The sequence below is a fragment of the Stigmatopora argus genome, chromosome 22 (genome assembly GCF_051989625.1).
Source record: "Stigmatopora argus isolate UIUO_Sarg chromosome 22, RoL_Sarg_1.0, whole genome shotgun sequence".
NCBI lineage: Eukaryota > Metazoa > Chordata > Actinopteri > Syngnathiformes > Syngnathidae > Stigmatopora > Stigmatopora argus.
Genome location: NC_135408.1, coordinates 7,110,438 through 7,137,443, shown reverse-complemented (window position 1 = coordinate 7,137,443; position 27,006 = coordinate 7,110,438). Strand labels below are relative to the sequence as shown.

The window sequence follows — 27,006 nt, the reverse complement described above, 5'->3', positions numbered from 1 at the left end:
TCGTCAATGAGAAAACGACCAGAAAATGGAGAGGTCAGTTTGGTTGTTTGAGGAGGGGCAGGAGGAGGAAGGTGGGGTGTCCAAACAAAAAAAAAAAGATAACAGATGTAACATTTGAATGAAGAATAAGAAATGTCCAACCCTTAATTTTAAACTGCAGTTACGGTACATTGAACACACCACAGAAGAAAAACAAACATATATTTAAGGAAACGTGGCAATTCATTTTTTTTCTTTTAACGTGTTATTGCGAAAGCAAAATACTGGTGCCTTACACTTGGGTCAGGGAAAGAAAGCAAAGGAAAAATGTGAAGTCATGCAAAAGCTCAGAACTCGAGTTAAAGGCCCACAGCAATGAAAAAAAGGCATGTGGAAAAGGAACTGAATAATGGTGACTCAGGGCCACACTCAGGCCCCAACCAGGAGCCCGTGAAAAAGCCTCCAATGGCGAAAGCCACATTTCTACCAAGGAGTTAAGAGTGCCATTTTATATATCTGTGAATTACAAATTGGGACACTGTGGGATTTTGCCTGGGAGCCAATCCTAGCGCTTGGTGGAAATGAGGCACAATGAGTGTGGTGTTGGGAGTGCAAAACGAACCTTCCACAGCCCTCTTGAAGAAGACCTTGCAGCTGCCGCACGTTACAACCCCGTAGTGGCATCCGGAGGCCTCGTCCGAACACACCAAACACACTTTGTTGCCCTGCCCGTTGATTTTGGATTGAGCCGGCACCAAAGCACTGTTGGAATCTGCTCCTGCTCTGGGTGATGAGCTAGAAAGCAGAAAAAAAGCGAAAAATGTATTTAATACGTATAATTGCATGGAAGTATGGAAAGCAGACACGTGCGACCAAATTTGAGACATGATTGTGGACATGTTATGAATAGAATATTAATGCAAATGGAAATTGTTCTGCGGTTCCTCATGTTGTTCTTGCCTGTGCCAAAGGTACAATGGTCATATTGAAAATTAACGGGAAGATTCAAAAACTATCATGTATCATTTTTCAAAGGGTGAAAGCCTTCAATTCTATTCGAGCAAAACACTTAAAAAACACTCAATCTGCAGGAACGGGAAAGACAGAAAAAAATGAAAGATTATAAATTAATATTTGCAAGAGGTGGAGAGATGTCACTGGAATGAATATCTGCTACACATAAATCCTGGCTCAAATATAATGTGTACTTTTACACAAAATGGGTGGCTCTGCGTATACAAGGTTCAGATAAAGTTAACGGTGTACAAATGACTGATTTATTGGAGAAAAATTTTCTTGCCTGTCCCAGGGCAGGCGATATTAAAAGTGACTGGTGTCCCATAAAAAATGCACTGATGTGTAACAATTCAACTATTTAACTTGGGTAAGGCCTGACAGGATTTTTCATACAAATATTTACCGCAGTTCAGAATTTGACAACGACACCTGTTAGAATGTTCATTGGATTTCAAATTTAAGATTGAGTTACGATGTGTTGTCAAAATTGAACACCTTAAAAGTCTCCTGTATTACACAAAACATTTATTTGCAGGAGAACAAACCTGTAAAACCTGTATTCAGACCTCCTCTAGTTGGGTTAGAAGTCACACTATAACTTCAATATAAATGAAAACAAGCATGTTGACTGTTCGTGAAGGCTAACTGGTTGTGATTATCATCTAAATACCCACTTTTAGCTAAATATAAAAAAAAGGTGCAGCAAGATGAGCATTGGCAAAGAAATAGCGCTTTTACAACATGGGCACTGCGCCAGGAGATGGTGAAATTATTTCAGGTTCAAGGCATGTATCGTGTCAATATCAAACAGTTCCTGGTTATGTAGAGTATATAATTAAGTTCCTGGATCTTATGTGAATGTTCCCAATGTTTGATAAGGATTTACATCACAAGTGTCAAAGTGGCGGCCCGGGTGCCAAATCTGGCCCGCCGCATCATTTTGTGCGGCCCGAGAAAGTAAATCGTGAGTGACGACTTTGTTTTAGGATCAAATTAAAATGAAGAGTATAGATGTATATTAAATTTCCTGATTTTCCCCCTTTTAAATCAATAATTGACATTTTTTAATCAATTTTTTCTGTGTTTTTAGTTCAAAAATCATTTTGTAAAATCTAAAAATATATATAAAAAGCTCAAATAAACATTGTTTTAGATCTATAAAAAAATGAATATTCAGGGCTTTTAATCCAGTTCTTTTATTCCATTTATATAAAAAAAATCTAAATATTATGTTAAAAAATGCTCCGGCCCACATGAAATCGAGTTGACGTTAAAGCGGCCCGCGAACCAACCCGAATCTGACACCCTTGATTTACATGCAAGCATTACAGCTAATAGACATCCAGGTTTCCTCACTTATAACCTCCTAACATTATTTATGTGCACAGTGCTCACTCACATACGCCGCCTACGTGACGCTGGCCAGAACTCGGAAGATGGCCCTGTTTACGTAGACGTGCACACGCAGCCCGAAGCGAAGGACGAATCAGATGCCAGGAATCTAACAATATACAACTGCTATTGAAAAAAAGTGTAAACGGGGGCTGGCTGTGGTGAGCAGGAAGCTCATTCCAGGGTGGGGGAGCTTGACCCTTACATAACCGAGGTACAAACGCATGTCAAGTTAACCCAAATATAGAACAGCCTTTTCTATATTTCAGTACACTATAGGCAACTTGGATACAAACAGGAACAAAGTGTTGTATTTTATGGGTCCAGCACACATCTTACTAGCGAGTATGGTATTAATAGAAGTGTTTTTTTCTGACACTACTGCCCTGCAAAGGACTGGTCCAATCTAGCGTAAACTTTGCCAGAAGTTAGGTGAGATCACCATGACTTTGAACGAGATAGGAAAATACAGGGTGTCCCAAAAATGTACACATTCATTGACTGGCCATCACTTGTGTCTTTTTAAACTGGGTGTTCATTGACCTGTCTGATTTTTGCCAGTTAGGGCAAAATTCACACATCTTGGAAAGTTTATGTCAGTGAAATATGGAAGGAAGAAACACCACATAGGAACGGCTCAGAGTCAAGATTATAAGCAAGAACAGAAATCTGAAGCAGACCTGTTAACCACTACACCACACTACACTCTCCACTCTGCAGCCACTTTGTTGCATTTGAGGCCAAATTAGGTTTTTCACACATTCCTTTTGACTTGGCACTCAGATTACGCATAATGGAATGTCTCATGATGCAATTGGTGGCTGCCTTAGATTTTCACACAGAAGCCAGCGTGGGCGGAATATTGTTCCAACTGCGATTATACAGCGATGCGTCAGCGTTAGATACGAATAGCATGCATAAAATAGTTGTGGGACAGTGCTGTTGTTTTCAACACAACAGTGGAATAATTGATTGTTGAATACTAAATGTCACTCAGTTGTTAACCCCATCTTGCCAGTTCCATTGCTGAATGCGGTGACGTCACCTAAAAAAATTATGAGAATGCCATTTCTATTGTTGTCATTTATATATCCCATCATAATTTATAAGTGATGATTAAGGTACAGATTCTTCCCTGTCGCTGGTACAGTGGGTGCACTGGATTTTAACTTTTAAAAAGTAGTTAAAACACATTATAACACCACAAGATAAAAAAAATGGGACGCACCAAGGGAAAAATGCACTGGACTGCCTTCACAACACTAAGAAATTCTGTTATTTTCTGGTTTCATGACAAGTGAAAGTAATTGTTGTGTTTCCTCTATTCATTATGACTGCGTGCTTCATTTCAACATATTTGTGCATGTGAGAAGTCTCTATGTGCAATATGCAAACAGCTGGAAAACACTTGTCACACTTTTACTGTACTTCCCCTTCCTTTCCAAGCTCTTCCTGCCTTTAGCCCCTTTCACTTCCCCTTTGTGTATCACAACAGTCTCTGCGATCCCCACCAGCGCCCTCCCCTCATCCCATCTGCCAAGGTTACGTAACAATATTAGCGGTCCCTCCTCCCACTCCTTCTTTCAGAGCGTAGACTCCCAGCCAATCGGCGGTGGAGTGTATGGAGGAGGTCAAGCGATTCATGGCATTATCCAACTTACCTACCTGGGGACAAACATACTCGGCTTGCTTGTTTTCTGTGTATGCGTGCTCATATATGTTCTGTAGATGTGACAGAGTTGAGAGAGGAGGGCCATTGGCATAAAGCTTCCCTTGTTTCAATGGGCCATCATGTGATCATATGATGTTTCTCCTCCTATCTTGTCGTGCACCAACACACACACACACACACACACACAACATTCCTCTCATCCAAGGACCAACGCTTTCACTTCAATCATCATCGTCCTCATCAGAAACGTTCTCCTTTTGTCCTCTCTTGACGTGACACCTTCAAAATTCTTCGGAAGCACTCAACCGTGGTGGCGGTTTACATATGGCATGCTATGTGGCATGGAGGCTCATTGAAAAAAACTATACAGTATTACTTAATTACAGGAAAACAATGGTTCTGTAAAGATAGCAGCATCCAAAGGCAGGTTGCGACACATTTTGTGGACTTGGATATGAAAATCTAAAGCATTACTTCCGGATTTTAAAGCTACAGCTCTTCCTCTTCAAATGAACGTGTCGCACATTAGCAGTCTTTTGACATGCTGTATTTTAGCACACCAACTGTCACATTGAGCAACAACCTCATGAATATGAATGGCATTTTCATGAAACAACTATTATTTCAAAACTTTAAAAAGGTTGGCATAACTACACAAGAGTTGCAAGGTAGGATGATGCATCACCCACCACCCACTGAAACGAACAGGCCAAGGCCTGCCACGCTTGTGACGCAACAAAATATGACCTCTACAAAGTGTGCAGGGTCCTAAAACTAGCTTCCAGGAGAGTACTCGGGTATCGAATGTTTTTCGCAACTCACAACATGATGTTTGTGGTTCAATTCAAAGCAATACAGCTGAGCATTTGTGGCTGCTTTTTTCTTTGTCTAGTTCTGTCAGTTTTCCTTATGTCAGATGAAATGTTTTCTTTTATATGAGCTATGATGTTCACTTTATTTATCCATGGTTATTTCAGCAATTATAAAACTCAGGGTAAAATGCTTTTGACGTGAAAACGTTTACGGTTATTAAATTATGAGTGAAAACCCCAAGTCAATTACCCAATATCTTGGTTTATGTTTCCAGTGGCTTCATATTGTGAAAAATATCTGATAGTGAATGACAATTACGCCAAGAAAGAAATTGGAAACAGCAGGCTTTTACAATGAAAATGATTTTTTAAAAAGAATAAACAAATAAAAGGCTAAACATGTTTCTGTCTCTCAGCATCAACGACTATTTTAATTACATACTCGGGATTATGTCAGAAATAGAATGGAATCATTTTAAGACAATGCTGAATGTCTGCTTTTTTTTACACATTCATTTTACTGCAACTTGAAGCCATGTGAATAAAACCTGCAGGCTTCTGAAAATGAAAATCTTCATTAAAAAAATGGACGACACAATGGCAGGAGAGTGAAGAAAACCGCACAATAACTCAATAACTTCTTTGTAATTGAATTATGAAGCAAAAAAATGATTTCTAATACTATATTTATGTTTTGAGGCTCTATAGATCCAGCAGAAATAAAGTATTAGATATTTCTATATTTAGTATCACGCATGACTATCACTACACAAACACATACTTGTACAGTTTGCGTAATTTTCTCCGATATTAGAAGTTGTTAGTGTGTGGTTGAGCGCGTGTGTGCATGCGGGTGTAGCTGCAGTGGTGTATTTTACCACTGCACACAATCAATTCTCCACACGTCATCATACATTTCTTTTATAGTCTCCTCCCTCCTTTAACACTCACTCTCAAGCCAGGCTCCTTTAAGGCCAGTATCCTTTGCAACCCCCCCACCAACAATCGCCCCTGTATGTCAGGCAACCTTCAGTTTCTCCCTGCAGATGCAATTTGCTGCTGACATGTTGTCTCTTTAACATCAGATAGATGGCTAAGGCCTGAGGTGCAGAGCATCCATTCCCCCTAGTGTCCATATTAGCCTTCATTCAGTTCTAACTTAACCCTCCGCTCACTAGCACATTTCCGACATACAGGGTGTCCATTTCCGATTTTTTTTGTAACGAATAAATGCTAAGATTATCCAAACATGCTGTCACTATTGCATTCGCTCTTTTGTGTTCTCTGTATTTACCATAATCGTGTTGCCATTGTAATCAACTTACTGTGATCGTAATTATACACTTAACACATCGTCTGCCATTGACGGCAACAGATCTCCTATCCGAATGAACTGGGGGGAGCAAGAAGTGAATGGTCGCTGGCAGCTCTTCTCAGTCAAAATTAATTTGACATCTATATCCGCCAAAGACAGCTAAGTAGTTCAAATACAACTTCTTATACACCTTAAATTCCCTCTGGCTACTACTTTTGGAACAACAGTTAACTCCTACTTCAATAACCATTTTACTTTTTTTTTTAATGCTATTCATTGAAAAGTCACAGCTGTCAATTACCTTATTGTAAAGCATGCATAACTCGCAACCGGCCATGCGACGCACACCAACCAAAGGGAGAGTATTCCTCTATAAGCTTTCAACGAATGAGTGAAGATGAATCAAGGTTTCAACGAATGAGTGAAGACGATCAAGGGTAGGGTGTCATTCTAACAGCAGCACATGAAAATGGATACATGCAGGTAGGAAAGTTCAGACTGCACAAGAGGTGGACCAGTATACTGAAAGCAAGCTTTTGCTAAATTACTCTAAATGACTGTCGCTGAGAATGTAAAACAAAACCCGCATACCAGCAAGTGGGCGTATCGCGACAAACGTCAGCAGTTGAACGGTCCTGGCAAAGGCTGACTAATGGACAGGCGCATTTACATCCTCCCACCAGTACTATTTTCATTAACATAAAGTACACTTACTGGATATCATATAAGGAGTGCTAATTATAGAAAATATAGGGAAAAAGAGTGCAACTCTCATTTTTGTTTGACAGTCAATTCAATTTAATGGTAATTGTTTATTTATTGATTTTAAAAAATATTTAGAAAAATGCACCTAATATAATATAAATAAGGATCACGCGATGGCTCGAGACTGAAGGAATAGGAAATAAACTCCAGGTCAGTCATGTCGGCATAGGCTGGAAACCAAACGTGAGCTCTCATTTTTAGATAGTCAAAGGTCAAAGTGCAGGGAAAAATATATAATGAGTTGCATAACAATTATACAGTAGCATTGTGACATGAAGAAAATGTGCAAAAGTCACCACAGGAAAAACAACATCCACAGCAGAGGCCGAATAAAGGTAAACAAAACTATTAGGAGCATATCTCCCCACCATCTATAATACAATAATTCAAGGAGCAAGTTCTTCTAAGTGAGATGCAAAGGTTCGAGGACTAAAGACACGTGTATGTAACTTCCCTGACTTTACTTTCACCTTAGACTACAAGTTATTATCATTCCATTATAGACTACAAGTTATTATCATTCCATTAACAAGATTCAACAGTAAACACGGCCCAGTGAGGCTCTTGTGAGGGACAAGTGAGGGCACCAGGAACAGAGAATTGATACTTGACTCAATGTACAGGAGAAGACAGAAAAAACTAACCTTAGTACAATTTTTTGTTTCCGACCTAAATAATCTTGGCAATAGTTTGCATTCAGGCCCAAGCTGAATGCAAACACTATGAATGGAACAATGGCATTTCAATGAGGTAAATGTATTTGTTAAAAAAAAGTTTGGTGATGGAACTAATTAAATGTATTAGTTAAGCTGTAGAATTATTTTTTTCATACACTTACTCAAACATCAAATAGAAGGAATTAAATAATTTAACGTCATAAATACTCCATGCAGTGTCAATATTTTTAACAGATTAACCCAAGTTTTATTGACTCATATCCTCGTCAATTTTATTGTAGTGAAGGTTTGGTTCTAACTGGGTATATTTCCATTTCACGTCAATGTTGAACACATTCAGGAAGTCCCATCAGAAATGTTTCCATTGGCAACTGCTTTTCAACTGCAAAGGCTTCCCCAATAAACAAAACAAAAACACTGCATTTCTCAGAATTGAATATCACGTGATACAGGTCCATTTTTTTTTGTATCAGGTTGGGGGACTTTATGGTAATGGGTTGATTTCACTCAGGTGGAAAAGTACAACGCACACGCCAATAGGGAAACCAACTTCATATTTTGATGTCATTGGTATAGTAACATTAATCCATCCATCTTCTATTCAAGCACTAAGCACAGTCCAACCTGAACTGGTTGCATGACGACAATGTGGCACATATATACAGACAAGCATTAACAATGACATTTACACCATCATGTGGGAACTGTTCCCTGAAGTCAGACTTGTGAACGACTAGTCATAAAAATGTCGCTAGCTACATTAGTCCTCTTCTGGGCTTTAGAAATCTATTTCTAACGCTATAGTATAAAAACTATGAATTTCTTTTTGGATTTTCCAAGGTGTCAAAGCACTGAACATATACCGACAAGGTGCAGAGGTCATTTGCTACCGAAAAGGCATCCACAAAGCGGTTTTAAAATACCGCGGAAGCCATTTGTCAATCTTCCATCTCAAAGTGCTTGATGCTCACTTTAGCTACGACTACTAAGTGACCCTGGAGTTTGGTTCCATAGCAACAGCGCTGAGGGAACGGCGTGACTAAGGGAAGCTGTCGCACTCTCAGAATGTTATGCACCAATATGATTTCGCAGAAAATGTATGTGAGAATTCATTTTATTTTTTTTAATTTTTTTTATACCAACAGTTGAGTTTCAGGCTTTTCTGACTTTAAAAATGTGAGCCATATGTGATGACCACATACTGCCACTCTTCCCAAAACAAAATCATATTGTGAAAGAATAGATAAGAGATTTAAGTTTTTTTTGTCAATTAGCTTCCACATTTGGAGAATTGCTATTATAGACTTTTTTTTGTTTAGTGTTGATTGGTCCACAATCAGAGGAGCACATCCATCACAAAATACCCAACATTTCATTTTCACAGGCAAATTGCTTTCGATTCATTACAAATGAAACAAGCAAATTCATATTACTGCGTAATGGAAAGTCATGAGAATAAAAAGACTTGACAAATAGGTTTGTTTTCGGGGGGGGTGTTATTTCCACTAAGAATCGGTTATTTAGCTGTCGTCATTCTTTAATACATGCAAAGAGTGGATAGATGAAAAAATAAAACAATAGTAGCAGCAGATTCAAATAATTTAGTGGGAGTTTTTGGTGTTGCAAGGTCGAGGCAGATTAGATGGGATGGCATAAGTCACGTGATATAAAGTCCACCCTTGAAAAGGTGACCCACAGAACAGGATTTTTGATGTTTTTTTCTAACAATCTGCATTTCTACTTAAAGTATTTATTTGCAGAGCGCTTTGTGTACACAATCCAGAGGGCTCACCTTTGTTTGAACCCTGCTATTTTAAAGTTTTTTTTCCATTATCTTTAATTATTTTGTTTTTTGCACTGTCCAACAATGAACACATTTCCATGAATCAGCACCTGCGTGACAAATGAGTAAGCTTAAGACAACAACAAAAATGTCATACTGTACAGACAGTCAGGTCAATGGCAAACGAATTTGTCCAAAAAGGGAGCTGGTAAGGTTGTGGTGGGATTTTTTTTTTGTCTGCAGTAGTCAAAGGATAAATAACATGACGGGGAAAATTAAGACAAAACATAAACAAAGCTGAATCTTGCACAAAATGACAAGAAATTACAGTACTTGCCACAGAGATGATGGTTAAAAAAGATTAGCGTGTGATGGAAAAGTAAAGTAGTAGGTTCAGGTTTTATTACAGTACGAATACACAAATTAAATTTAAAGGTGGGGCTATAATACAGTTTACACAGACTTTGACCCACCTGTATTCACCCAATTACTGTTTCCTCCCTTCTTAACTCTAGAGTAAACACATTTCATAATCATAAATAAATGATAAATAAGTACTTGTCCAGTTTTCATTAGGACATTTTTCTTTGTCAACCCTGTGGTGCGGCAATTAAGCAAAATTAATGGTTTCTTCCAGGAGAAAACATTTTAATACTGCTACGGGTTAGGTTTCAAACATAATAGAAATTGCAGGAAGATGTATTAGCTTCTTTGGGTGGAGAGAAAGTCAACAGTGGCATAGTTCTTAAATTTATAACACTTGCCTTTGTCCGACTTCAGCAAACTTGTTTCATTTTATTTATCATTCTCCTGATCAATGACACGAGCCTAACTGAAACGTTTGTTGGCGAGTTTCACTGTAAATCGGGATACCTATCATTGGAAATGGGTCAACCTGTTTAGCAACTTTAACAGGGTAAAAGTGATGGATTTCCATAATATATTTATTTTCACTTACGGCTACTACGTGAGATTACTATGAGCAACAACAACAACAAAAAACTACAAACAAAAATCTCAACTTCCATATTTTTTTTCATAAGCCTCACAAATATAGTAGGCACAAATTTACAATATACCATAATAAATTCTGTAAAAATAGTTTTACCCCCTATCTGGATCGTGCTTAAAAATAGTAGCCGAGCCTAAGCGGTAGCCATGATGAAAATAGACGAGGCGCAGACATGGAGACCTGCTATTTTAAATAATGACCTCACGACGGGCTGAAAAGTGGGTCAACAAAGTGCCAGATTAAATGACTTGAGTCAATCCAAGGGCAGTCACAGAAAAAAAAATGAGCCAAATGGTGTATTTTATTAGTTATCAGAAGATTCAGTGTAAAGACAAAAACCATTTGGCTTCAAAAGGCTCAAATAATGTTTATCTGCTGACTTCGATTATCATTGGCTCCTCTTCAAATCAAAGCAGGTCAAATATTTTCTTGCGTTGTCTTGCAATTTTCTAAAAACCCATTCCAGACCCATTCAAGATCTTCTAAAAAGCCTCTTTCATTAATTTATTGCACAGCTTTGAGCTTCATTTTATATGGTGCATAGTTGTAAAACTGGGGAATGGTTGGCCCGCAGAGCATATCTGTTCTGTCCCTTGTGCAAACTTAGACAGGAAGTACTTTGCAAGAAATACTGTAGTGCCAATACTGTAATCCTCACGTTAGCAACATTCTTATTTCATACACGCTGGAGGGAAGAGCTGAATTTCTCCTGGGGAAAATTTCCAAGTCCTGAGAATGACTAGTCGTGCGTGGTTTTAGGACACTTGGGAAATATTTTTTAAAAAATAAATAAATCACGCTCAACACAACCTAACCTACACGTAAAAGCCACAACCCCTTGATAAAGCGTACACAGGAACAAAATGATTACTATAGTTAAGAAAAAGAGTAAAAGCAGGAAAAGAGGTCAAATCTGCAAGTCAGGGGTTCGCCATACCCTGCTTAAATGTTTTATCAAGCACTAAGAAAGAGCACCAGCCGATTCCCTAGATTCCTGAAAATATTTGTCAGCGGTCCAACCAGATGCCTCGCTTGCCTGCTTCAAATTTGTAACTGTGATCGCAGCATAGATAATCAGTCTGTCAGTTTGAGTGTGGTGCTTCATATATTGTAGCACATAGAGTCAACCTAGAAGCAAAAATAGGTCACCTGGAAGCTTGGCAAAGCCTCGACCCGCACTGAAATCTCATTAGCCCCGTCTTGACCAACAGGATATGAAGCCATTATCAAGTTGTTGGTTCCCCTTTGCTTCAAAGCAGCTGTCATTACTTGTCGCGGTTACGTAAGGCGCAAGATTCAGCAGCCTCTTAGCAGATAGCACATAAACGTTTGCCTGTGCACAGACCGCAACCTTGGCCGGGTTTAATTATTGACCGAGCCATGGCGCAAGGTCCTCGCTGCTTGTCTGGTGACAGACGCACGCCGGCGGTTTTATCCAAGCTAATTATGTCAAAGGAAGGAGGAGGTTTACACATGACATTTCTGGTTAATAAACAACATATCCACTTTCACTCTGTTAACATGCACACATGCTTTCAAAATTTAAATAAAGCATGGCTGGGAATAATTCACTCCGATGCACCACACTCAGCAGAAAGGTCAAACAACTCTTAATTTGGACGTGTGCCTATTTAAACACAGATCTCTTTTGTGTACATGAACGGTCATTGAGTTTCATGCATTAATTGCCAAAAATGTGTATTAATTGATGAGCAATTATAATGGAATTTTTGCATTTACTTGAACTTGGTGACGGAACAATTGACTGTTTAGCACTCCAACAAAATTCAGTGCATCTTATGGGGGTTTTCATTTTAAATATAGCAATGTCATGGTCTCGGGGTGCTGGAGCCTATCTCAGCTGACTTTAAACCAAAGGTGAAGCTGCACACCTTAGAGACTGGTCACCACACAGAGAGACAACCATTCACTATTGCACCACCACCGAGTGGGTGGATATGGGCCTAAGTGATTCATATGTTCAAATATTTGTCCTTTTTTATGTGTATGATGTATGTGATGATGCAAGGTATTGGAAGGTTTTTTTTTTTTTAAGTCCTACAAAAATTAGTTATGTTTTTCCATTTGGGGCACTTATTTGATTATCTTGTAATTGCAATCAAATCAGTTGAACAATCTGCAAAATCAATTTCTTGCCGCATTTTGTATTGAAAAAAAAACTGCAGCTGTGAAGAGTAGTGCAATTAGGATAATTTTCCAATAATGGCAAAGAAGCCATCTCTTATAATTGTACCAAATCACGAGAAGTCAAGAAATTACATGCGAATGATGCACTCATCCGAATAACAAGTTGCAACAGATCAGTGTTTGAAGGAAACACACTTACTAAAACCCAAAAAGGAATTTGCATTCCTTCTCCTACCACACATTGATAAATAACACCTAGAGTGGATTTAATCTTTAATTTCAGTTAATACGCGTGGCTGTATAATCTGACCAGAGCCATCAAAATCCAAAGTGCTGGCTCTTGTCCAATTTATATTGTAATAATTCAACTTTTTCTTTTTAGCAATCAGATGTTACTTTCACTACCCTCTTGGGATCAGAGTGGCATTGTTGTTTTTCCATCCTGTGGTTGGTGGAGCTCAATACACACGCCGCACCAAATATTGATTTACAATTAGGATGTTGTTGAAAGTGATTTATTGCAAACTGTTTTTGTCTAGTGCAGTGTTTTTGAGCAGCTAAAGGTTTAACTGTGTTTCTTGCTTGGGCAATAACTCCATTCATCCTCAAATGCAGATATAGCCCATCACTCATCTCTCCCCTGTGAAAAAAATTTGCCTTGCTGTATCAATTTGCTAGTCCTAGGAGGTAAATATGGTTACATTAACCCTACATGGCGCTATGTATCATATTTGATGCATCAGTTTTGATCAATGTGTTATTTTTTCCATGACTAAAACTGATATCATATGACACAAAAGTGTGACAATTTTTAATAGAAATTGTGCGCTCTTTTTGCTATGAGTCACCATCAAAGGAGGAAAAAGGAATTTTAAGAATTTTAATTTGATGCCAATAATTTAGTGCTTTGGGCTTTAAATGGTGAATTTCAACTAAAGGCAAACATCATCTCCTATCAGTCATGGCCTAATGGTATGCATGCTTGACGATACACAAGTCTGTAAGTGTTAATGATACGGTGTAATTATTATTATTATTATTTAAAAAAATGAAATTACCACAAAGTGTATAATTATGCCCTGGATGATATTTAGTTTCTCACAGTGCAATCAACAGACTGGGAGGAGATTGAGAGGATATATTTGGCTTGTTAGACCTGCCAGGGGTGAACAAAAAGGAATCTTGGCTGATGAAAAGGAATTGAGCTTTAGTTTCATGTAGAGTAAAAAAAAAATAGTCTGAAACAGTGAATGACGTATCTAAGTATGCCGCCAATAGACTGTCTCTACAGCAAAGGGGGATCAGATCCACAATACCTAATTTGGAAAACCTCGGGAGAATAATGAGCCCAATGCATGATGGAGAAATTAAGCAAAAGGCCAAACAATGAACAAGACCTTTGAGATATCAAATGTTCTTGTCAATAGTGCTTCCAAGAATCCCTGTAAGGCAGTTCCGAGAACATACAAGAATATGTAAGCACCCATTCATGTTTAAAACATGATTTATTTAGCTCTTTGGAAACTTATTGAATTCATTCATCATAAAGTAGAGCTATAATTCGTAGTTTGACCTTTTTTTAATTCCGCTTAGCCTAAATGTGAAAGAAGCAGCAAAACCTTTACTAAACAATAACTATAAGCATATCCTGTATTTACCTACTATAGTAGATTAAATGCAAATACTAGCTTGTGTTTCAAAGTAAAAATTTCATTAAACTGTGATTCTACTGTAATGTGTTTTGTTTTTCAAGTAAATAAAAACCGGTTAAGTCAGTATGGGTGAATAAAGTTGGAAAATTGACTTGTAACAAATTTCAATTTCCATGCAACGATTTTTATAATCACTTCTTTAAAGTGTTCTAATTGTATAGTATGTGTATATTGTGACTGGCTGGCAGCCAGTTCAAGGTGTATGTAAATTGTCACTTGCTCAAAATTGGATAGGATTAGCTTCAATACACAACCCTAATAAGTACCATCACTATAGCAAAGAAGAGCATAACAGAAATGTCATAGTTAAGTGAATCATTACACGTGTCAGTGTCTATACACATCCATGTGCACTCACTGAACCATTCAATCTATACTGCAGCTAAAGGCTTCAATTTTAACCTGACTTCAAGCCAAGAAACTTGTTGACCTCGTGGTTGAAAGACTCAGACACAACACTACATAGTTTTTTTTTAAGACAGAGATAAAGTAGATGTCAAAGTGCGAACCACGGCCAAAAGAAATTAAGCTGACAGCGACGAGATAACAAACAAGATCTCAGCTCCTAAATCCTCTTGTTTACAAAGCCACTCAACACCTACTAGCCTCGCAATATAGCTTGTTTGACTCACCTCAGCCCCAGATGGAGCACACACACACACACACACACAAAAGATCAATGAGGTGATGCTAAAGGGGTTTAATATTATTTTCATTTTGTGTTCGACACAGTGCATGTTAATGCCCATCGCAATAAACTCATGCAAGTAAACACGCCTCACCAGATTATATAACCATAAACTAATTTCCACCCGTTGTCGCCAGCCAAATTCCAGAGAGCAAAAAAAATATGAAAAAAACAAAAACAAAGATTAGGTAATAAAAACATAATAATAAAAGTCCCAGTAATGATGACTTAGCCAGATTTTGGGTTTAGTCTTGACGACATGAAGGCTTCTTTTATCTCACACACAATGATCAAATTGCACGGAGGAGTTGTCATCGACACTCGAAAGTCACCAAGGAGCAACATTTTACAAGAGGACACGTGATGCGACTGCAACTGAGGGCACTGTAATAAGACTACAAACAGGATACGACTGAAGGAGCACATGCTGCATGTCAAATTGTCCGTGAGTAAAAAATAAACAAGAACCTTAGCAGTGTCCGTCTGTGTTGAAGTGACACCCAAAGAATCAAATCAAAAGAGGCTAGAGGCACCTGTAACTTTTCCAAATGCACCCTCATGATTTCTCGTGGGGCGGTAAAGTGCAGCGACAAAGTGCTCTTAAATTGACTTCAGCAGCACAACAGGAATCTATTTCAGATTTCCGCAAAGCATATTCACTTCCTAACCTCATAATCTCATCTGTTTCAATCTTGTTGTACTCTTGTCATAATATGCTCATACAGATGACCAGGTTTAGAAACAGATTGAAATCTTAACTCATTTGCTGCCGATGACAACAGTGATCAACGTCGCATCCCTTTAAACTGAGATGGCTGAAATTGATCAATCACATTTCCGTGATTCATCCATCTTAAAGGAGAGCTAAGTCCCACAGAAGGCAGACATATATCGCTGCCGATTACAGACAATAAGTTAATTGATTAAATCACTTTAAAGTTATTGATCTTTTTATCATAGTTTTCTAAGTAGTATTACACAACACGTTACTGTAAGAACAGGCAAATTTTAGAGCAGCTCTTGTCTAGCAACATCAGTGGCAGTAAATGACTAAAGGTGTATAGTTAGCATAAATCAGGTGCACACTATCAAATTGCATTTAATATTTATGCAAGGTCAGAAGCCATTCCTGGTCTAGGATACTTACTACTTCTTACGTATCTTACTTATATTCTGTGTTGTTGTTTTTTTGGCTACTTGTCATCCGTCTTTTTTTGTCTTCTCTTTAAGACGTGCAGGGAGTTGCACCTGGGTGCGGTTGCCATTAAATTCTAAGTGCACTGCACACAAACTAGAAAGATGCTAAAATGTTCCTCTCTTGTTATTTTTTTTCCAATATATATTGCCATGTGTATTCTTCATCACCTTCCTGCACTGCTTATCCATAACTTTATCATTTGTTTGAGGATGCAAGATTTGTGTTCATTTTCATTCATGTGCTTTTTCTTTCATTATCATCTACGTCCTACCTTGGTTTCGTTATGTTTTTCTCAGTGTCTTTTCTCACGCTACAAGTAACAATAACTGTAAAATGTCACCTACCTGGAGAAGCTCAGCGGGTATGGCGCCAACAACGCAGTGTTGGGGAGAACATCGTTGGCCCTTTTAATCATGATGGCATCTTGATACCCATCCCCTCGCATAAAGCTTTCGCCCACTGAGGTCGGATTAGCATGCATGGCAAATGGCTTCTGATTTTGCTGGCCCATGCTGGATCTGCAATGGTAGCCGGGAACTGCGTCCATGCCTATAGAAGCAGACATAGGAACTCCTAAATGAACAGGAGCCAGGCCTCCCCGGGCACACTGCGACTGGCAGAATGCAGACTGCGGATTCTCTTCTTTAACTGCGCCAATAGTGACAATGTGGGCGAAAGAGTGGCCGGGGCCCTCCTCCTTGACAGTGACGGTGGAAAGAAGAGAACTGGGCTGTTGATGTGGGTAGTGAAGCTGGTGCTGCATATGAGGGTGATGCTGTTGGAGCACAGCGGGATGATGCTGGCTCCTGTTGTTAGCGTTGTGACAGTCGGCGGCGTTGCTCACGGACGCTTTCGCTAAGGCTAAGTCCCCCGCCGGTCTGCGGCCTTCGTGCAGGATGTAATCCAAATGAGCTACTTCGGAATTCAACTCAAATTCGCTAATTTCTGGTAGGGATCCCGGAAGGTCCAGGTTTTTCCAAAGATCGCAGTCCTCGATCAATCGATTACCACTGCCTGTCACATCGTAAGACGCTGCGGAGGGAAGTCCGCTGTGACATCCCAATCCTTTATCTAGAAAGAAGTCTCCTTCCTGTTTGATGTCCTGGGGGAAAAGGTCATGCAGAGGAAGATTTCCCAGGACCGATGTGTTGATGACAGATATGGCGCCGTTGTCCGGATCGGGTTTATTCTGGTTCAGTAGTTCCAAATCTTCCTCTATGTCAAACACCCCGGAATCCTGTTGTGGTTTATCCAGTATGATCATTTTATGACTGTTTGTGTCTGAACCTTCGAATGAAACCTGAGGCTGCCGCTGGCGAGGGTTCAGTAGAATCCCGGGCTCCATCTTGTTTCCATCCCCGTTCCGAACTGCGGCGTTTGGGTGGCGAGCGCTGAGCAGGGAACCGGTGGCGTCAGATGCTTCACTGCACAGTCCAACTCCCAACTCCACAAATGTCACGCAGTCATCTCGATTACTGTTATACTTTGAGCTGCCCCGATCCATTTCGTTATCTTAACACAGGAACGACAGTCATTCACAAAACAGAGACAGAACCACAAAAGTGTTAGTTTATACCATATGACCATAATAAACTTAGGGTGAATTAAATGTATAATGCATTTTTAAAAATCATTTAAAACATTGTATGCTTTGGTTTAAATGAGCACTAACTATGTATGCTAGGACTCATACTACACGTGCCTTGCATTAAAGAAATGTCAATAGAATCAAAGAGCCCATTTCCTGCTCCTGCCCACGCTGTAATAACATTGCGGCTGTGCTAAAGGGACATAACATCGTGACCTAATTTGAAAACATAAAAACTACAAAAGGACAGAGACAACTTTGGCATGCGCAACATCATAAAGTTCCTTTGAGGGAGCACATCTCTCTCCCACCGCTGTTTATCCCACAAGGGTCTCTGGGATCCTTTACCACAACCCAGAAAAGTTGACATTGCATTTCCTATAGCAATATGGCTACTTCAATACTTAGATGTAACAAGTAAATATGTTTTGGAGTCTATAGTTGCAATGTATAATGATTGGATATCTAAATGCGCTTCCATTAGGTGGCAGAAGGTATGAGGAAACAGGTTGCCATTTATTTATAAGTTTTTCATGGCTGCCTATGATGGTGTATCAGCTTTGTGTTCAGTTAAAAGGGGAAAAAAACACTCCAGATGTCACCAAGTACATTTAGATAAGTTGCATTAACACTAAACTCGAAGTCAAGCAGGGGACTGCAAAATACTGTTTGATAACCTTACTTTGGAGAATGTACTGCTGTAACTGGAGGCTGCCTGTCAGTGTGACAGCAGATATTTGGAGGGACTCAAAGTATCGTTGAGGCAACTTAGTCCCGCTTCGAATGCATGTCACATGTTAAAAGGAGCGGTTTATTGCACTTCCTTTTATGCTGCTCCGGCTTTCTCTTGCTGTGACGTTCATATGTGCTGAGAGGCGAGATGGGCTTTTCTCATAAACAATGGCAAATCCCACATGTATAGTATTTGTTTTGAAATCATGATAATCACACATTTTTAGGTTTAATGTTTGGGCCATGTTATATAGTCGTTTGTTAGCAGATCGAATTTCCACCTGGGCTATTTACGGCCACGGGTCTTTGATTGTGTCCAATGTGTTGTATGGTTTACAAGGCACAGAAAATAACCTCTGCTCATGTCAACTTTTACCCATTTTGTCAATCAAAATCTTAGAAGCACTTCCCAGTATGACGCAAGGCAGTACTACATGGCTGCAATGTGCAATGTTACAGTGCACTATTATTTGTGCAATATTTGAAATACTCTATTTGAATTGTCAATAATACTAGTTTGATGCCCAAAATGTGCACGTTTGGGTGATGGAAGTCGAAACTGCCAATGGGTGTGAACAGTAGCTTTTTGTCTCGCTAGTGATTGGCTTGCCACCAATCCATTGCCAAAAGGGCAGCGACCGATCGCTGCCAGCCATACCGATCAAGTTGGATGTATTTACAACCATCCTCCCACTTTAAAGGAATTGGACATCTATTATTGACAGGCAATGAGATAATAGCAAATAGTGTCTTGTTTTTTCCCCCACATTATTTTAAACGCACACTTTTTTACATTTTTAAACAAAAACGGAAAAAATGTAAATATCCCATCCTTATATATATTTTTCTTTTAATTAAATAATAAGTGTTCTAATGATTGTTTTGTTGATGGGGGGAAAACAGTCTAATTCTGATTGTATTGATTTAAATTTTGTTTGAATTAACATGTTACTATTAGTTTCTTGAATGATTAATGACGTTTATATGCTGTTTGAGGGGTCCAGGCTCTACTGGCATCCCCCCAGAAGTAACTTGCGACAAATGGGCCAAATAGTTAATACATATAAAATGAACAGATAGATATAATGTGCCCTCATTATTGTGGCTAAGGACTGTATGCAGCCATTTGTGGTACAAAGTTTCTATTACTCTCACAGATCGTTACGCTTAAATAGGAAATGACGGGGTTTCCATGCTTACATTGCATTGTAATGCAACCTGTTGGCTCCCTGATTGCAAACACGTTCAACATTACAGGTGCTACCAATTTAACACTTTGAGGCAGTAAAAATCGGACTTTTACAGAGTGACGCTTACCAGGTGGATGCAGCTCTCCGTTTAAGTCATGTTCTGTCAAAACTCACCATGAAACCATGACTCACGCAAAGTCGACGCCGATCAGATGTGGAAAAGTAGACATTACCGAAAGCTCACCACCACACACAGGTGACACAGGGGTAAAATTAAAAAAAAAAAAAATGAGGAAAGGGCGCTCTTCCACAAGTCGCGTGCATAAATCTCCTCGCTGGGCGCAACTATACTTGAACTAAACTAAATAAACAAGGTGAAGGAGACGATCCGAAGCGAAAACCTGGCTCCAGTTTTCTTTAAGAATCGGGAGGTGGACAGGGTCGAAAACACGGAAGAAAAATCCACAGGCGAGTCCGACGGATCTTCTAAAAGTGGGAAAGTGTCAACCCGTGGAGAGCGCCGGTCGAGTTTGACGCGCACGTTAAAGTTATATAAGAGTGAGCGCGTGTAAAGAGCGGCCGCATTCTGCTGCGAAGTCTGGGTAGGCAGGGCGGACAGTTAGTGGGGAGACGTCAAATCAGCGTTATTGCGTAATACCAATTCTGCTTGTTTCGTGTCAAAGTAAAAGCTCACCATGAAAGCACCGTCACCACGCCCCTTAGCACCACGTGTAAGTTGTCTTATTAACCTTTTACATTGCCAAAACGACTCAGGTTAGAAAAAATCAAGTTTTGGGGGAGTTATCCATATGCCAATTAAGAAAAGTGCTTTTATTTTTGTTACAAAGCTTCCTTGCAACTGCGGTGATGCTGGCGGAAATTGACTCACGCAGTTAGTTTGACACTAACCGGTGAACGCCCCTTTCTCCCCGGCTGCACACTGCTGAGGAATCTGTCAAAACGTGCCCTCGCTCCTCGTCGCTCACTGTCAAACATGTGCTATTTGCGAAACCTTCTACGCCAAATGACCGCTTTAAATCATTCAACGTGGCCTGCTCGTTAAAATTTCAACACGGGGGTTGTTGCGTTGGGGAGAGGCGCGCTTGTGCGTCTTTTAAAAAAGGGTTTGGAAACAGTTTTGTCGACGAATAGGAAGGAAAATGAAATGAGGTGATCAGAATCGCCTCATGGATGACAAATGGTTTCATATCATTTGAGTCCTGCATCTTTTTAACCTTTCCAGGAACAGTGGCCACTACATTATATACAACAGTATTTATATAACATACAAGTCATTAATTTATTCTGAATAAAGTTATAGTTTGATTATAATTAATCTGTTACCACTGTAAAACATAGGGGGCAGAGTCGCCAAAACTTTTACTCAAGTAAGATCAGCGTTCACATTTATTAAATATGATTTGCGGCACAAAATCAGGTCAGGGTTTGGTCAAGGCAATCTGTTCAAAGGAAGGACTTTACTAAAGGAGTAGTGATAAGCCATATTACAGGGGAAAAAAAGTAAAAGCTGCAGATTTTAAGACAAGAATGTTGTCGCTATAGGACAACAACAAACGTGTGAGTTAATGAACTTTCATCCAATTCAATCAAAGTGTTCCCCATTGTGGACTATACAAAAAGCTAACTAGATCTGAATGAGATGAGTGGATGCATGGAGAGAACATTAGCGAAAATTACAATAATCTTGAGTTTGAAATCGATCTATACTTGGTTTTGCATTGCAGCCTAAAAAAGCTTGAGGCGTGCGATGGAAGAAAAGGAAATCGAGTTTGAGACGGGCTGAAGGGTTGTAGGTGGCCACAGATCGGGTTGGCTTGTTCGGTGTGGACCTCCATGCGAGTGATTTGATTAGAAGAAGCAGGGAGTGTGTTGTGCGCATGCAGATGTTTCATTAAAAAGGTAAGCGTTGCTGGAGACCAGCCGGAGCTCCCCAGGGCCTGAAAAAACCACATTGTTCTCAAAACATCGATGGGAACACGGTGAGTTTTTCCTCTTGCCAACCAATGGCAGACGATTCTAATCATCAATAGTACACTGGACAGCGTGCACATACAACTGGGGATAGATTAGTGTGTGCTTGCGTAATGCCACATGAGCTCCCACTATTTAGTCTGCTTGGATTGCCACCAGAGAACCATTACCTTACACCTGTTCAAATTAACCAATGACATGGCAGAAATTCATGTAAGAGCTGCTCACATCTGGCAAATTTGCAACTGAATGACGACAATATATCTTAATTCATATTATATTAAAAAGATACCTTATTTCATCCCGTTTTATCAACTCACTTGAAAATGGTTTCGACATCTATTGCCGTCAATGGCTGCCAATGCGGCTCTGGTTTGTGGTTTATTTAAAAAAAAAAAAAAGAAGGACAATGAGAGAGAAAGAATGAAATGACTAAAATGACTATTTGATCTCATGGGAAATGCTTCACATAACTACCCCTTACTTTTATGAGACAAAGGCATACTTAAAAGGGCGAGTTCATTTTTTTTTAAACAATGGCTCACCGTTTGGTGAGGGAAACAACAAAGAAAACTATGAAAAATATCGTCCAAGAAGGAAACACGGAAAAGGAAGCAAGTATTTTTGTTAAGGTACCACAACCAAGACAGTGCGTGCCCTTTGGTCTAGTTCTTCCTGAGAGGTATGAAGGGCTGAGATTAGACAATAGCTTTTGGAAATAGCTAAAAAAATAAACTTTAGGAAGAAGGTTTCCTGGACTTCCAAAAAAAAATATATATATATATATGTATCACATATATGTATCGTGCAAATAGTGAGAACACGGTACTAACCTTTCAAAATCAAGAATTGAAGCTGACCTTTGGATTCAATGGTTGTCAGAGAAATATAATCCATTAGGAGCTAAGAAGGGTTTTACAGGACGGCCTCACAAACATTCAGAAATAAAATGAGCTATCCCACTCTGATTTTATGCTTTATATAGTATCCACACAAAACTGAGCTGCTTTGATTTTACATTTTCCAACACACACACAAAAAAAACCGACCACAGGCACTTTGATCCCATGAACATACCAAAGTCACAACACCGCATCCTGTGTATTTAATGATTATCCTCAAATGTTAGTATTTTTATCAAAATATTATTATTATGCACTTTTAATTGTTATCAAGACTCCAGAAATCCTTGACGTTTTAATAAGCGGTATGCTTCTATTACAAGTTGCTAAATAATCGATTGTAAATAATTCAACAAATTCACAGCATAAATAACACTCAATTATATTGTTGAAAATACACATGTATGTTATACGTACACCACATTGGACTATTAATATTGGGAAAAAGTTAGAAAGAGAAGAATTTTCCTGTTTGTGGCTTCTGCTCAATTTTATTGCGGTAAAGTCATTAGTAATTGATTTCTCTCCAGCATCTGCTCGTTCAAGGCCTGCCATTAGATTTAATGTTAAAGGTGCACCACACAAAACTGCATTTCATTCCATTTTCCAGAGCCGCTTCAATGTTTGGCGAGTATTTACGACCATGTTAAGTACGACAGTGTTTTTATACAGTATGTTATTGTAAAACAGGATGGCCCAAATGTGTACCTTGCATGCATAATTCTGCACCAAACATTGTACAGACAGTTGATTAAGCACGTATAAATGAAAATAACCATAAGTGCTTTAGCATAGTGGCAGCTAGCTCACGTTCCAAATGCAAACGACGTATTTGCTAAGACGACAGTCACGTCTAATTACCATGCGAGTGTGTGTGTGTGTTGTCACAATTGAAATCACCAAGTCAACTGTGACTCACAGGGCACAATATGAAAGTCACTTTAGAGTCCTTGAAATGTTATGTAAATTCAAAGTCACCATGAAAAACGTTATTTAAAAGCTTTCAGGTGATGCAACAGATTTTAAATCTAATTGTCTGTCTCTATATGTGAATGGTAACCAGTTTAGGGTTAGGTCACCTGGGATAGGCTCGGAAAATGAATGAATGAGTGCTACAAAAGGTTTGTGTGGCTCATACGGTATCTAATTTAAAATGATTAATTAAACTTGTTTCCCTAGAAGTGCAAAAACATAGGCTGCACATGATGACATTGCTTTCATTCTCTCTGACATGGAATGATGATGGATGACTTTCATCTAAAAGAGCAAAGCCATGACATGACATTTCAAACTCAAACTCAAGTAACATCCCCCTTTTTTTACTATCTCAAATCAAACATCTTAGACCAATTTGCTTCTTTACATTAAAGTGTCTTAAAGTAGCAATACGGTAAAAACAAGCAACTTCAAGGTACTTCTTTTCCTATCGTCTCAAGTCTTTTGATTACAAAAGCAAGCAAATACAATGTTGGATTGCAAACCCAAAAGTAAGATTCTGAGGCGAGACTATTTCTTAACAGTTTGTAATAAAAATATGAAAATATTTTTCGAATAATGCTATGCTGTGGGTGACCTAAATGCTATTATGTTTGTTTTCCCTCGTAGCCATCCAGTGGTGACTATGGTTCTTATTTGTAGTTGTGTCTTTGAAGGACCTACCAGGACTGAGCAGAGGCTCTCAACAGCCACCATTTAAGGCCATTCCCGATATGACTATTTCATGGATTTATGATGTAAAAAGCTCACAGAAATGAACGCTATTTACCTTGACGCTGAACTGCCAGCTGGAGGCGGTTGTCATGGACACAAGCTGAGTTTGTGCGATCTTTCAGGGTTGACTCGCCCTGTGTTAAATGATTGCTGAGGACACACAAATACATTTAAGTCAGGCTTTAAACTTTGTCACTTTCCAGCAGGGCTTCCAAATTCAAATGATGACACGAAAACTGTGTTTCCTTGAATGAAATGATGAACCAAACAGCTGTGTCTGTTCAATCGAGCCTCAAAAACTGGTGAGTCATATAAATATTGGAATCACATTACCTTTGTTAAAATATTTCCCTTAATAAATCACATACAGGGAATACAATGCTTTCAATCTCAAACTGCCAACAACTGTAAAATGATGTTATCAATTTGCTGCCGTATTGTTCTTTTTCCATTTAAACCGTATTGTATCTTATTAGCTCCTAAGTGTTGCATGAGAGTCGCATGAATAGGAATCAGAGTGATAGACTGATGGCAAACCACAAAGCCAACTAGAAAAAAATGAATATTTGGATGCTGATAGTGATGTGTAACACAGAGCTTGACATCAGACATGAAGAGATTTTTCAGTTCCAAAAATATTTTTTGCATCCAAGACTGTTGATTCAATTTGGTGACCACAAATAACTCTGTCAAACTCAATTTTCCTTGCCTGAAAACAGAAGCGAATTGTCACAAAAAGAGTAATAAACAAATGAGAGAGAGAGGTACTTGTATTCCGTATTGATACACAAACATTTCAGCATTTTCAAAATAAAAACACTAAGAAAAAGGGCTTTTGACCTTTGCAGAAACATGTTACCTCAAATAGTATGAATTTATGGAGTTTTAATCTCTCCTTTTCCATTCTCAGCTATGACTTTGGGCAGACATCCAAAATCAAGGGCTTCATTAACAGGCTAATGAATGCTCTAATCAAGAGTTTGTTTATCTAGAAAAGCCAATTAGATGTGTCAATTTGCTCTCATTAAAGCAGTGGTGGTTTAAATGTGCCATTAGGATGCAGCCGGCAACAATGTTCCATTGCTTACTCCAAGCTGAACACCATTATTAGGAAAGATATGCCAACCAATTTACCCACACATCTCCTCCAAGCATTCATAGTGACTACGTACCCCATCATATGCTCAGGAAGATTGTTTCAATACACCACTAAAATAATTGCATTTTGTGAGTAATGTGTTATACAGAGTTAACTTTCTAATTCATAACATTAAGGTCAGAGCCAACAATATATTAAACCCAGATTTAACTGAGAAGATGGAATTTAGAACAACGTGCATTACTATAGAGCAGGGCTCAACATCAATTTAGAGTCTGGTCAATTAAAAGTGGCTGTCCAAACATGCAGGTTGGCACGGATGTAAAAATGCGGCAACGTTATTTCCTTGTAAAGAGTCTTTTTCTTCTGCTGTATCACTGGAAAAACTTAATGTTGTATTTGTGAGCATCTGGCTTTTTGCAGGAAAGCACATCTGCCATGAAAATGTTGCCTTGGAGTGGCGGTCAGGGTTGTTTGAGTAAACCATTAACATGATGGAGATGTCCTCCCTTTACAACCAAAGAAATTGACCTCCAAGGGCATTCGGTCTGGCACAAGGATCACTTTGGCAGTGCAGCGTAACAACAGCAACATTTCTTTGATCTTACGCAATGTAAAATATAATAATAAAGAAATAGATTTTATTTGACTCTGTCATTTCCTCAAACGTTGATATATTTTATGTGATTTCCTTCTCTGTTATTTCCTCAAACGTTGATTTTTTTAAAATTTATTTCCTTCTCTGTCATTTCCTCAAACGTTGATATATTTCCTTGTGCATTATTTTAAACACTACTTTAAATCAATCCATATAGGACAACTACTAAAATAGTGATACATTGCTACTTATGCAGGGTGGGTAGTAATTTAATGCTTGCGGTAATGTATTTTTATTGAACGATCAGATTTGCTTATTGGATTCCCTTTTGAAGAATGCCAAAATAATGTGTAAATCTCATTTTAGCTCAGATTTGCCTGTCCAGTATTCTTTTTTTTTACTACAAGCCTTGTATTCAATGCCATGACCCTGCAGGTATGCAAAATGTGCTGCACTACAGTATACACATACAGCCAACCAAATAATCCATGCTCACAGTGGTAACATTTATGCACACAGACTATAATAATTGTCCCTTGCCCAGTTTGCCTTTGTTCATTGCGTCCTGGATCAAATGTTAGAAGAGTCCACAATGTGGTGTCGTGTGATGATGGTGACAATTAGGTTAATCAGGTGCACACCCAAATCACACTCAGTGCTGTGTTACCACCACTGTGAATATTCATGTGCTGTTGGCTTTGTGTCTGCATTAAAAAGGCGCCGCTGCTTTGTGCTGAATATTAATTGTCACATTTGAACTCCGTCAGCTCATCTGCAGCCTCAGCCATGATAATGCACTAATGTGCAGCTTTTTGAGTGGCTCAATCACATCTGTCCCCTCACATTGTCATCCAGCTGCTACTGTCGTTGAGTGTGTGAACACTAGACACGTTACCAACTATTATTTAACCTGTGGAAATCTTTTCAAGGGAACTTTTTTTTATGGCAATGGCTATTTAATTTGAATTTTTTTTCAAAAGAATGGCTATCAGGAATTTTGGGACATTTGCCGATGGCCTGGTCAA

General features: G+C 38.9%; 1 protein-coding gene and 1 long non-coding RNA gene across 5 annotated transcripts in view; one reads left to right on the top strand and one right to left on the bottom strand.

Annotated features, from left to right (window-relative positions):
* The window catches only part of LOC144068530 (glucocorticoid receptor-like), a 37,057-nt gene extending 14,456 nt beyond the window's left edge, over positions 1-22,601 (bottom strand). For 2 of the 4 annotated variants that reach the window (XM_077593120.1, XM_077593121.1), the window contains exons 1-3: positions 22,506-22,601; positions 16,515-17,682; positions 602-774 (exon numbers count right to left, since the gene is read on the bottom strand). In XM_077593120.1, coding sequence (XP_077449246.1) covers positions 602-774; positions 16,515-17,682; positions 22,506-22,569 — 1,405 coding nt within the window. In that variant the 5' untranslated portion in view covers positions 22,570-22,601. Of the gene's footprint in view, positions 1-601; positions 775-16,514; positions 17,683-19,807; positions 20,308-22,505 lie in introns of those variants that run through there. The other 2 variants (XM_077593123.1, XM_077593122.1) reach the window with 2 other exon arrangements.
* Positions 22,602-23,901: 1,300 nt separating this feature from the next.
* LOC144068534 (uncharacterized) lies at positions 23,902-26,004 on the top strand. Its single transcript, XR_013298191.1, has 3 exons — positions 23,902-24,061; positions 24,180-24,586; positions 25,807-26,004. It is a non-coding gene; the product is annotated as an uncharacterized LOC144068534 (long non-coding RNA).
* The last annotated feature ends 1,002 nt before the right edge of the window (positions 26,005-27,006 follow it).